The sequence below is a fragment of the Centroberyx affinis genome, unplaced genomic scaffold (genome assembly GCF_046629955.1).
Source record: "Centroberyx affinis isolate AG114_WGS23_722 - 3 ecotype Tasmania unplaced genomic scaffold, CSIRO-AGI_Caff_v1 ptg001688l_1, whole genome shotgun sequence".
Classification (NCBI taxonomy): domain Eukaryota; kingdom Metazoa; phylum Chordata; class Actinopteri; order Beryciformes; family Berycidae; genus Centroberyx; species Centroberyx affinis.
This window is the reverse complement of record NW_027280106.1, coordinates 82,851-96,086: the sequence shown is the minus strand read 5'-3', so window position 1 is coordinate 96,086 and position 13,236 is coordinate 82,851. Positions and strand designations below refer to the sequence as shown.

General features: G+C 41.6%; 1 protein-coding gene across 2 annotated transcripts in view; it reads left to right on the top strand.

The window, feature by feature from the left end:
- Nucleotides 1-13,236, top strand: part of ect2 (epithelial cell transforming 2) — a 49,168-nt gene that overhangs the window by 16,855 nt on the left and 19,077 nt on the right. For both annotated transcript variants that reach the window (XM_071528551.1, XM_071528550.1), the window contains 7 exons: nucleotides 435-550; nucleotides 2,231-2,293; nucleotides 4,049-4,274; nucleotides 9,134-9,258; nucleotides 10,886-11,005; nucleotides 12,022-12,090; nucleotides 12,783-12,893. In XM_071528551.1, coding sequence (XP_071384652.1) covers nucleotides 435-550; nucleotides 2,231-2,293; nucleotides 4,049-4,274; nucleotides 9,134-9,258; nucleotides 10,886-11,005; nucleotides 12,022-12,090; nucleotides 12,783-12,893 — 830 coding nt within the window. The remainder of the gene's footprint in view (nucleotides 1-434; nucleotides 551-2,230; nucleotides 2,294-4,048; nucleotides 4,275-9,133; nucleotides 9,259-10,885; nucleotides 11,006-12,021; nucleotides 12,091-12,782; nucleotides 12,894-13,236) is intronic.

The following is a 13,236-nucleotide window of genomic DNA, read 5'->3' as shown; positions in this document are numbered from 1 at the left end:
CACATTTCTCATGGAAACCAATGGGTAATGAAAACATCAGACCTACTGAGCTAGATACTCATTGTTTGAATGGGGAATGCTAATAAGAATGACTTATCAGTTTAACGGAGGTGCCAATACAGAAACTGTCACCACAAAGGGCACATAACCGTGGTGCAGTGTAGAAATTGAAGAAGGGAAGTGAAGAAAGGCCAGCTTCCAAGGTTTTCTTAGAAAGTGTAATGTTTGTGTTGATTTTTAATAATCTTTTCCACTTACAAACTCTATAGGCATTGCACAAGGACTTTTCATTTCAGTTTATGTGTCTATATGAAGCCTTTCTCCAAGAATGAAGCATGGGGAACACTTTATGTATTTATGGGAAACGTCTTTACCGAAAACCTCTGCGTATGTTTTTCTACATCTTTGTGTTTGTCTGTTGGTGTGTGTGTCAGGTGGCGGTTACCTTGAGGTCGGCGATGAGAAGTGTACCCACATGGTGGTAGAGGAAAACTCTGTGAAGGAGCTGCCATTTTGTCCCTCTAAGAAACTCTTTGTGGTCAAACAGGAGGTAGGCAAAGCTCTCGACTAATCCTGCAGCATTTGAGCTGCCTTTTAGAAAACGTCTAAAGCATGTCCCTGCCTAGTCTTAGGAGGCCCACCTAAGTGTGTTCTTATGTTTTTTTTTCTGTTTTTTTTCACCATGCCATGATGAGTTTCTTTGTGCTACATGTCCTCTCTTAGACGAATACAGAACAGGGTTAGTAGTAGAGAATGCATACTATCTGCTTTACAAGAATTTACTTTTTCTTATACTGCCCATTTATATTTTCAATACTTCCATTAGCTATATTCAATTGGAAATAGGCTTTGTTTCTTTATTTTGCTTTTTAAAATGATCTTAAATTTAATTTCACTTACCATTTAAGAAAAAAAATACAAAAATAGAAAGTCTTACATTTGGCTTTCTGAACGTGCAGACACCCTGATTTTACATGACATAGCTCCCATGTATTGGGAATTACTTGCAATTTTCCTGCTTCTTTGTGCTCCTAATCATATCCTCGGTATATTAAACAAGTGCAAGTATAAGTTATCTTTCTCTGGGTAGACGAGATGAATCTGAAAGCCTGGATGGATTGATATTGACAAGAACATGTTAAATTACATGAAGGGAAGAAGAGACGCGGCTGAGGAGGAAAAACATGTTTGCATCTTTACTTTGAGCTCTGTAAACCTCTTGACATCTCGGAGTGCATCAACAGGCCTGCACAGTACAGATGAAGCAGACTTCGCTCCCGATGGCAAACAACTCTGACACTCCCATGTTACCGGTCGAGTACCATCTTGACATTTCAGAATGATTAGTATACTCGCTGGTCTTGTTACAGGCAGACGCAGACAGACGGGGGACCGGGAAGACATGATGAATCCTCTCGGTTTTTCCTCCTCCTAAACAGAATGTCAAATGATCATCTGATCAGGATTCCTTTTAGGTTAAACCTCAATCCATACAGCCTCTACCCTCCCTCTCCCCGTCTCCCCTGTCAGAGAGAGGGATCAATAATAGATTTTCCCTGCCAGTGGATGAGTAATTTGAACTAAGGTAGAGCGGTGGTTTAGCTGTAGTCATAACCCCACAATCAATACGGTCTTTTCTTTACTTTGCCAGTTTCATTGGTTCTCTGACAGCATTCACATGGTTGCACAGGTTCACTATCGATGCAAATGTTTCTAATGTTTCCATCCTGGTTTTAAATCGATAATCTTTACATACTTTTGTTTAACGAAGGCACATTTCATGAGGTGACAGAGAAAGCCGTTTTCCGTCTCATTTCTATTTGCCATGGGCTCTTTTAAATTGAACCAGACCCCACAAAATGTATATTTCTCAAGAAAATGGCCATAAAGTCGTAGCAAACTTCATTCTCGTTGTAAGCATTCAATATTTTCCAACTCTGCAATATCTTTTGACACTTTTGAACAGCTTAAAATGGAAACCGTATGTGAATAAGGTACCAATATAATTTACTGAAAAATATTGTCTGTAGCATTTGAATTCCAGATTCTCAGAGTATAAGTGCATCATTAAATCATGAAAAAATTACTCAATCAGGGCTTTTAACGTTACAAATGAAGCAGCAAGAAAACCAGTGTGCTCAAGTATTATTCATGTTTTTATAATTTAAGGTGCCAGCTCTGTCCTAACCCAGCGATCAGTCAAAACCGTTTTTCTCTCTTCCTGCTGCAGTGGTTCTGGGGAAGCATTCAGATGGACGCGCGGGCTGGAGAGTCCATGTACTTCTATGAGAAGGTGAGTAAGAGCGATGCATTCATTTAAGCCTCATTTACATGCGCGCACTCTCTCAGGATGCAATACAGTGATAAAACGCAATGGCATTTGTGCAGAAACACCAAGAAGAACTTATCCTCTCTTGTTCTTTCACAAAAACACACACACAATGTCTTTTGTACACTCAAGTCTTGCAGAATACCTGTCTGTGTGCAATGGCATATCCAAAGTTAGAAAGTGAAACTATTTTCTCACCTGAAGGTTTCGCATCACATAGAAACAGTGGTTTAAAAAGAAATTGATTGAACCTTGTCCTCACTCTCTTCACACATTTATTTTTTGACGGCAAACACTTTTATTTCTTTCTTCTATTGAGTTTTTCAATGGCCAGTTAATTTGAGGCAATATCAAAAGTGTTTCTGGGCGAGTGTGTGTGTAAGCTAGTGGGTGCCCTCTCACCAGAGTTGGAGTGTGGTCTTAACGTCACGGAGTATGGTGTCTGAAGCTTTTTGCAATCTGTACTTTTGTACAATTTTGCATCTGAAGGGCGATTTCTCCCTCAGTTTTGTCTGTTCTTTGTGCCCTTCTCCAATTTCAAAGGTGAAATAGCGCAATTTAAGAGTTTGGGTGGCAGCTCACACTTCTATTACACCATCTGGGCATAAAACACACCGAAACTCTAAAGAGACTTAGACCCCTTGAAGAAACCGCAATCTGTGACTACATCATTACACAGAATTGGGCATATATGCTTTTTAATATCAGGATTTTGATGCCTCCCACTGTAGCATGGCCAAAAACATTGATTTTTCAGCTGTTTTATTTTTGTGATTTAACTGGAGGTGAGAATCCTTGTTAAGGTCTATGATTTTCTTTCGTGTTCCGAGTATTTACTTTTTTTGGGGGGGCATTTTTGCCTTTATTTGACAGTTCAATGTCGAGATAGACAGGAAAGACTGAGAGAGAAGGGGATGACATGCAACAAAGGTCCTGGGTCAGATTCGAACCCAGGACAACCAAAGTATTTACTTTAACTCTTAAACCCAGACTCTCTCTGTCTGTGTTTCCATCCAACTGTCAAGCAAATATGCAAACCTTTGAAATGTTGCATTAAATAAAATATGAATTGGGTGTGTTTCAATCAAATGAGTTGATGTCAATAACTTGACTTCCTGAATGTAATCTACAAGAATAGAAAGTCTTTAGAGAATCAATTTAGTTTTGGTCAAGCTGTCAAACAAAGAAATGTGCTTGGCAATATTGTAATGCACCAGCTAATTTGTAGACTTGTGTAGTGGCACATCGACTGTGGGTGCAAGGCTATTTTAGATCCATATTATGTGAAGTAGGGCATTTATAACATGACTTTATTTATGACAATGTTTCGATCCACACTGGGTCTTCATCAGTCATGAAACGTTGTCATAAATAAACAGTTACAATTCAGTTCAGAATGTCCAAAGCCATTTCTGAACCATTTTGCAAATAAACTAAAACATTCGACGGATCGATCATGCCAAACCTGCGTCATTATTTATTCGACAAATGCGTTTCCATCAATACATATCACATAATCTCTTTATTGTCAAAATAATTTCTCCTTCCAGCGAGCATTAATGGTTTATTTGTGATATTGAGGAAGTTGGGTTTTGCTGTTTCCATTCAATTCGATACATCGTTATTCACAACAATGTGTCTTTTTGTCTCCTTCTCTCTGTTTATGTCTCTATTCATCTTGCTATTATCTTTTTGTCCGCCCGCCACACCGTGTCTCAGAACGACAGCCCGGCGATGAAGAAGGCGGTGTCCCTCCTCTCCCTCACCACGCCCAACAGCAACCGTAAGCGCCGGCGTCTGAGGGACACGCTGGCTCAGCTCACTAAGGAGACGGAGATCTCTCCCTTCCCTCCGCCACGCAAAAGGCCGTCGGCGGAGCACTCCCTGTCTATGGGCTCTCTGCTGGACATCTCCAACACACCTGAGACATGCAAGGCCCTGGCAGGTAAGAAGGAAGGGATGGGGGATGGAGAAAGACTCGGGCAACTCTGTCTGTTGGGAATGGACACAAGTAGTCGAATACTCAATATAATACATTGGTTCCCTTTTTAATAAATAATTACGGAATAGCATCTAATGAGATCCTGGTTGCTGGCATGAATGATGAAGAGTCCCACCTTGAAAGTGCCACAGTGATTCATTAACACTCTCTTTGAGGAAGACTACTGTGCCAAACAAGATAGAACTTAACTTAAACTAGATACATACCCCCCCCCAACCAAAAGCCATTCAAATGGTGGCAAAAGAACGTGAAAGAGAGCAAGTTAATGTCACATGTTAACGTCACATGTCATGGTTGCTAATTGAATCAGTTTATATTTGTTGGTTTTGCTTTGGCAAGAAGTACTTTTGTGTTTCAGGCCAATATAGCACCTTTTGAATTGATATTGAAAGACTCATAGGGAAACAGAAAGAGGTGAGGAGAGATGGACAAACTAATCTGTCAACTCTCTGCGTGACGCATCAGAAATGTTCAGGGCCTTGGTGGGTAACAAGGAAGGGATTGACAGACCAAGAATGACAGGGAGAGAGTGTACAAATGGGGAGAGTCTAGGTCCAAGGTATCACTTTGTGCTCTGCATGACATCTCCAGCACAGTGGAAAACATGCAGGTCCTGTCTGGTAAGAAAGGACAGCGAGAGAGGGAGAGAAGGATGGGGAGAAATGGATAGAGGCAATCTTTGTCCTGGTTGACTCTGTGTACGGGCTCGCTGCTTGAAATCTCTTCTGAAAGATTCAAGGCGGTATTAGTTGAACGAATCAGGTGGAGGTATAAAGGCATCGAAGTAAAGGAGAAAAATGTAAAGAAACGTGAAGGGGGGGAGATTGCGGAAGAATTCTCTTCTCTGGTAGGTAAGAAGGAAGAGACAGGGGGAGGGAGGAGAGGCGCGAGATGGAGGAAGACGAGGTCCTCAGTGGCACACTGTCAATGAGCTCACTGCTTGACGTCTCCATGCAAGGTTCTGGCAAATCGGATGGAATAGACAGGGGAGAGGGTGATAAAGAAACGCAGAAGGGAGGTGCGTAAAGAGATGGAGAAAGACAGCCTCGGTCCAACACTCTGTCTGCTGGCTGACTGCTTGATGTCTTCAACACACCAGAGACGTCCAAGGCTCTGGCAGGTGACGGAGAAGCAAGAGATGTATTGAAAGACAGCTTCGGTCAACGGGGAGCCGACAGCAGTCGGGGATACGAGGAGAGAATGAGTCGGGAAAGAGCGATGAGACGAGAAAACATGGCAGAATGTGAAAATGGATAGGGAGCCAAACACGGGGAGTTGCGGTGCATTCGGTGCCTTCAGTGCATCAGCGGGCATGGCGGGTGGGCAGCGCTGGCATGGCTCGACGGAGGACCTTATTAGAGACCTTGGCCAGGCTACCACTGACAACCTGATGGCTGCATTAGCAGGAGATGTGTGCTGTAATCAGCCCGCTCTGTCAGAGCCACTATTGGGCACAGTGTCATGGTTCCTCAGTGCCAGTGGTCTTGGGGACTGACAAGAAATTGCATTGCCACTTTCAGAAACTGCTTAAAGTCACACTGAAATGATAAATGCATTTCACCTTGTTTGCTAAGTAAATAAATGGCAAAAAGTTTCCCATGCTACGTTTCTTATATTAAAATCCAGTTTCTTTTACTTCCTGGAAAACAGTATATGTTTAGTGGTTACTTCATGGCATACCCCCAGAGTACCCCAGAGGGCATTCTTTCTTGTAATCATATTTAATTCTCTCACCTTGATGAGAGTGCGGTGACAAGATAAACTCCTCTACATTCCAGAGGACAGCGTAGAACACGGTTCAGTGAGAGAAAGAGGAGATGCTCTCATCAGGAGGAGGAGGAGGAGAACAGCGAAAGCCAGGGAGAAGAGCAGTAGGACAGACAGGGAGGAAAGGGAGTGGATTTACCAGTGTACAAGCACCCCAGAGCAACCAGATGAGGAGGAGGAGCCAGGAACCCCTACAGGTCTAGGTATGCCTAGGGAGTAAGAATGTACTAATAGTGTTTTCAGATATCACATCAATACAAGGCTAAAATGGGTTTTGGAAGGATGAAATAACTCTCCACTGGTGAAAAATGAATTAAATCTCTTGTGTTTTGCCCAGTGACCCCAACGCATGGATTGAGTTTGTATTGCTCTGTAAAAACACCATGTCATTTTTCGATTGGCAGATTTTTTGTGTGGACAGGTTTCGGTCATGAAGATGTTTTAACACTACATTCTTCCAATTGAGGTCAACCACAGAAAGGGAGAGGGACCCCCCCCTTTTCTTTACAGTTATCCACCGCAGGGTTTTTCCTGGCTCAAAAATAGGCTTAGGTGGCACCTCAGCACAGCCGGCCTGGCTTTGTCATCGCAGCCAATTTAACAGCCAAACCCCTTCTATTCCAATTTGATGCTTTTATAGACACCAGTTTTTGGCATAGACCTAACATAATACTGTCTTACTTGAGGCATTCTGTAGCTTTTTAAATCCCAATTATATTCATGTTTCCATCGCTAAGAGGACCAGAACCGACACATGGGCCATGCGTTTGTGTGCCTTGTGGCTGGGACTTTTTTGGACTTTGATTCCATAAAAGATGATTGCCATTGCCGTCACAATTTTAAGTATTCCTCATGTTATATCAGGATTTGCTCAGTTTAATATGATTAATCCATTGTTTAGATTGAATCAGGTGTCATTATGCTATGATAAATCAAACGTGCAAAATATTTCTTCCCATTATTCTTTTGACTTATGTAGGAAATTATGAAGGAATAATACAAATTCTTCAGCTGTCAAATTAGACCATAAAATAAATGAACAAATTCCTAAGCTGTATAACTAGAACATACCAAAAGAAAAATATTTACTTGGGGATGGGGTACATGTACATGTCATGTGACTTTCCTCAATATCCTTGTAATGAGCAGATAGGTTCATCCACTCCACAAAGGGTTAACTCACTCATGTTCTAACTTGTCTATGAACAAAAATACATTCCTTCTCCTTGATCGCTTTGCTTCCGCCTCCCTTTCATGTGCTTATGTGATTGGCTGAGTGGCTTGACTGTCTTAAGTTTGCTACTACAATTCTTTTTCTTCCGTATGAAAAATGAATCAAATGAACAAAATCAATAAAAGTAATGGAGCCAGTTATTTTCAGGAAACCCTCTGCATGTAAGATCATATCCTTGCGTGTCCAAAGAGCTAAGTAAGCTGATGGTATAGCCGTTGTGTTTCACTTTGGTCAGTGTATTATCTCCCAAAAAAATGTTTTTCCTCAGGTGGCCCAAAATTACACGTAGGCGGCCCGCGCAAAATTTGATAATGGAGGCAAAACCCTGAAATTTGTTTTTTCTCTCCCTATTAAACTTCCAGTTAGCCAACCTATGGGACCATATGAACACAAGATGTCAAGACAAAAGTTCCCTTTCCAAAATATGTTTCTGAATTTTTTTTTAGTGGAGTCTATTCCTTATATTAGAGCTTCAGAATGAGTCCCATTAGTTTAAACTTTACCCTTAAAGGTTCTTGTTTGATCTTACCGTGTGTTCAGATGAGCAACACAATGAAGTCACTAGAAGTCCTTTCATTTCCTCTAGAGCTGAGCGACTTCACCAATGTGTTTACGGTCAACAAGCTTGTCATCCAAAAATGATGCAAATAATGCTGCCTGTGAAAAGTTTTTAGAAGCTGTCTGAATTGTCAGATTCAGCCAGTCAGGGATTGAATCCCTGACTTGTCATTGCTGGGTGCAAATACAGTGACTCTGTTACAATGAACAAGACGGAACTGATTTTAGATGGTGTAAATGCAGTGACATTCAGGTTGGCAATAAGAAAATTGCACTTTTGCATACTGTGTATGGTGCAATTTCACCCCAACAATATCCATATATGAAGCCTCTTTTAATGCGGCTTCTTTGATGCTGACAGATGAGGCAAGACACATGTCAGATATTCAATTTCTTCCACAGTATGACACTTAGGTTTCCCCAAGTAAACCAGGGCTAAAGCTGGGTTCCCCAAAGTAGGGCCTACATTTGGCCCTCCACTACTGTTATATTCTTTTATGTTATATTATTTTTATCGAGAGAGTGAGACTGAGATTACAAGGCATATTAACAGTATGGTGAATACTGTGTCTCATGAAAAGATGAACAGAAATGTATTTATTCAGGGCAGTGTGAGGAGGATGCAGGGACACACTCAACTATAGCCTACATATTCAGTTTGCTGAACACTTGTTTGATATTCAACAGTATTACGAACTGTTTAGAGCTAGGCAACTAGCACATACATATATTCCCTGAAGTGCTTGAAAGTGTAGCGGCTGAAAGTGGAGCTCAAACTGCCTCCAACCGGTTCTGAGCAGTGCCTTGTGTTGGAAGCTTTCTGCATAATGTGTGTATGTGCTCGTCTTCATCTAAAAGTCTATAAGGATTTAGATAAAGGCTAATGCTGCCTCTACTCTTTCCAAAGGAAGAAATGTTTTGGTTTAGTTTAGACTTTTCCCCAAGAATAATTTGAAGCACTATGAGCCACATAATTGCAGTGGGCACAATAAGATACTTGATGAAAAAAATAAATATTGAAAGTTAAGTGTTGTACGCCTATTGTAAGCATAGATACAGTATCGCCTAAGACAACAAAACTGGAATTACAGAGTGTAAAATCTCTTAGGAAATTCCCTCCGGCCCTTCTAGGTCGATACTTCATAATTCATAAAAATACTTGGATGGCAACCCAGCTAATGTCTATTAATGCTTCAACGTAGTATTAACCGTCTGTCTCCCTGTCTCTGTCTCATCCTTCCAGAGAGCTCGAAGCCGTCCAAGAGTTCGACTCCGGCACTGTCCAAGCAGTCAGCTAGGTGGCAGGTCTCCAAGGAGTTCTATCAGACTGAGAGCAACTATGTGGACATTTTAACCACAATACTACAGGTAGGCGTGTGTGTGTGTGTGTGGTGTGTGTGTGCGCGCGTTTGTGTGCGATATGAACCATCCTACCACTCCCTCACAGGTTGGCCAGTTGTTCGCCCCTGACAACAGAGTGCCAGGCTAAGCTACAGTCATTAAAGGTGTGCGTGTGTGTGTGTGTGTGTGTGTGTGTGTGTGCGTGTGTGTTTTCACACTCTCTCCTTGCCTGTCTTATCAGCCGGTCCCAGCGGTGAGTCAGACAGCTGACCAGTGAGGGAGAAAATGACCTGCCTGACCGTGTCTCTTTCTCTCCCCCTCCCCTCCAAAATCTTCACTCTTTCTGCTTTTTTTTTTGCCCGTTTCGCTTCTCTCTCTTCTCCTCTCTGAAATCCTCGTCATTCACTCTGCATCTTTCTAGGCTTTCTCCATGTTGTTGTTGCTGCTCTCTCTCTCTCTCTCTCTCTCTCTCTCTCTCTCTCTCTCTCTCTCTCTCTCTCTCTCTCTCTCTCTCTCTCTCTCTCTCTCTCTCTCTCTCTCTCTCTCTCTCTCTCTCTCTCTCTCTCTCTCTCTCTCTCTCTCTCTCTCTTCAAATCCCCTTTTCCTCAGTGTTTGCTATCTCCTTCCCTTCTGCTCCGTCTTTTTTTCCCCTGTCTTGTTTTCTTCTGACTTCACACATGGCATCGATTGCCCCTTGTACTCGTGCAAAGCCAGTTCTTTAACTAAATCTTCTGACGATAAAAGGCCAGCTGCTCAACCTTGGTGCAGCGGGCCGCTCTCCTCATTATGAGCGCCTTGAACCCAAAGGTTAGCTCACCACATGTTGCCATTAACATTCACCTTAACACTGCCCTCTAGCTCAAATAGCCTGGCATTTACCAAAGGAAACACAGCCAATACAGCCATTTAGGAGGAGAAAAGACATACTCGGCCTGTATTGGTGCCACTTTGGCCCATAGTGTCCATCATTTTACCATCTCATATTGCAGCCATCTAATCGGGCAACATGCAGCCAAGGCCAGTGTCATAGTACAGCTCTTTATTAAATACATTCAAGGTATTCATAGTAAATCCATGTTCCCGTTTCATCGTTCAGTCATCCACCAAGCAATACACACTCAAGATGCATTTGTTAGTGCAGCCAATTCCCTGTTTTATATTGCCGCCATCTACAGAGGCAGTAAATCTCCTAAATCCGTGTTCAGATAGACGGTAGACAGTAGGAAACTAATTGGATATCATTCATCTTCAACAAGAAACAACAGTAGTCTAACAGATATCTAGGCTGACTAAAAGAACTGTGATAAAAGTTGAAATATACTATATCTCTTGCAATCGTCTTTTAATTTGTTTCCACGATTAATAATAATGTAATTTGGCGACATTAAAATGTGTTATATTTTCAGTTCCACTGAAAATCCCAGTGTGGTATTTCAAGCGTTTCCATTATGTGTGAAAACATTTTATTGTCGAAGCCCAGGCCTTGAAAGCAGAGTTTTCTATCTAGTATACAGCTCTTTGGCTTTACTCGGTCAGTTCATAAAACATCACAACCATCTGTGTTGTGTGCCTCTCTGGAAACCGTGTGATGCCATACCTGCATGATGTGCTTGTGTGTGTCCTCTCTCATCTCTATATTGTCTTTCATTTGTAGCTTTTCAAGCACCCGCTGGAAAAAGAGGGGCAGGTGGGCGGGCCTATCCTGGCCCAAGAGGAAATGAAGACCATTTTCGGCAGCATCCCAGACATCTATGAGGTTCACACCAGGATAAAGGTAGCGTGTCCTCAGCTGCTTTTCACCAATGTATTCTGGACAGTAGTGAAATGCGTTCTGGGCCGGTGACCAGTGCAGGCCCCTGGGATGCTTGACTGCTTATCCGACGTGGATGTACATCATTTTATTGTTAGTTTTGCTGTTGATGTTGAATATTAATTAGAATGTGTAATACCCCTGAATGAGAAAAAAAGAGAATTGTTCCCCACTCCCCGAGCCTCAAAAGATTCACCAACATATTTTAAGTTTAGCTACTAATGGACGCAAACTACAATTCACAGGTGCAAAATGTACTGTTTTGGTTAGAAGCATTGTTAAAACAAAACAAAACAAAACAAAACAAAAAACATAGCACAAAGAAATATTTAGTAGCTCATACAGAAGTATGATTAAAATTTAGTTTGATGGGGTAAAAATTTAAATTGTTGCTCATTATTATAGATTTTTGGTCCCATCAAAATCAACATTATATAATGACTTTGTAAAATAGAATGAGTTCTGAAAATAAGGGAGATTTTCAAGCACAGTAACGCACACATGCACAGTTATTTATTGTAGACTTACCCTTCATCATAAGAATACCGTTTTTTCTGGTTTCTGTGGCTGGGCCTGCCTTTATAATGTTATTTGAACGCCAGTTTCTACGCTGAACATCTTTTATACCTACATTTTGTCCTAACGTGGTTCTCTAATTCATAGTTTCGACTATCATATAGTTTGCTTGCAAATGACAAAATTAAAAGGCAAACACCCACCTCAATAAGATGACGTGCAAACAGGGAAAGATGCATGAGGCATGTGTGTCTGTTTCACTCCCACATCGTAATCTTTGTTGGGTTACAAGGTCTGGGCCATGTTGTTTAGTTTTGTTGACTTTATTCCGTACTTTTGAAAATACTTGATTAAGGCTTACATGAACCTCCAACCTTGGTGTTAAAATTGATGTTGTGATGACTTAATGCTGTTTGGTGCTGATCTGTCATTTGTTGTGTGTGTGGGTTTGTTAACTGTGTCAGGCTGACCTTGAGGAGCTTCTGACAGACTGGTCAGAGGACAAGAGTGTTGGAGACATCATCCTCAAATATGTGAGTATAATCAAATCTCTACCTAGCGGAGAAGTTTTAAGGCTTTGTTGGCTTTTGATTAGCATTCGTATACTGAATTGAGAGAGTGTGCAGTTTGAGTACTGGCATTGGTGTAGCACTAAAATAGTGTGGGGTGAGCTCCGGACATGCAAAACTAAAAGTGTATGTAAATGGTTCATGAATACCTTTTGGGATTAAGTGCCTGTGATGCTGTGACGAATAACATCACGGGTTGAATGCCTCTCAGCCAATTACATTGCTTGGATGAAACCAACTGCTGTATTATTAAGAATGAAACATAAATATCTTATAAACTCATGCATCTTTCATAAATATCTGCGCCCCTGTGGTTTTGTTGTCTCGTTCATCTTTAAGTCATTTCCAAAGGACTAGTGACCTTTGTATCTTTAATGAGGTTTGTAGATTGAGTGCGTACCGCTGGGTGTAACCTCTACCCAGACTATTTTATTCTACTATAGGAATGGGTTTAAAGTTAACATAAAGTCAAGGATGCCTTGCAGTACCATCAGCGCATACATTTTTCAGAAAGTGTATTCACAGTTGAGGGTGGTGCGTAACATGCAGCTTGATGGGTGTCAGTTTGGGTCTATTTTAATGTCGATTTAGCCAGGCTTTCCATTGCGTTACTCAGTGAAACTCTTCTAACCTGTCCTCTCTTCCTCTATCTCCAGTCTAGAGAGCTGGTGAAGGCCTACCCACCCTTCGTCAACTTCTTTGAAATGAGCAAAGAGACCATTGTTCGGTGTGAGAAACAAAAGCCACGCTTCCATGCTTTTCTCAAGGTAGGACCTGTGTGTGTGTGTGTGTGTGTGTGTGTGTGTGTGTTTGTATCGGCGTGATTGATGCATTGCAAGCACGGTTACATTTTGCATAACGGACGCAGCCTTTTTGTCTTTGTCCTTTTTGTGCGAGTGTTGTCACTGGGGCATGAAACCTATCGATTTAAGTCAGCCAGCCACTGTGGCTTATTGATTCAGAATTGCACAAACTAATTGCACGTTTTTACATTTGTGTCAGTAGTGGTTTTCAGAAAAGAAGAGAGTGAACAAACACAGCCTGGCCTCCTGCCAAAGAGGCTGGTAGAACTGACAGACTTTACTCACAGGCAAAATGTACATGCATTTG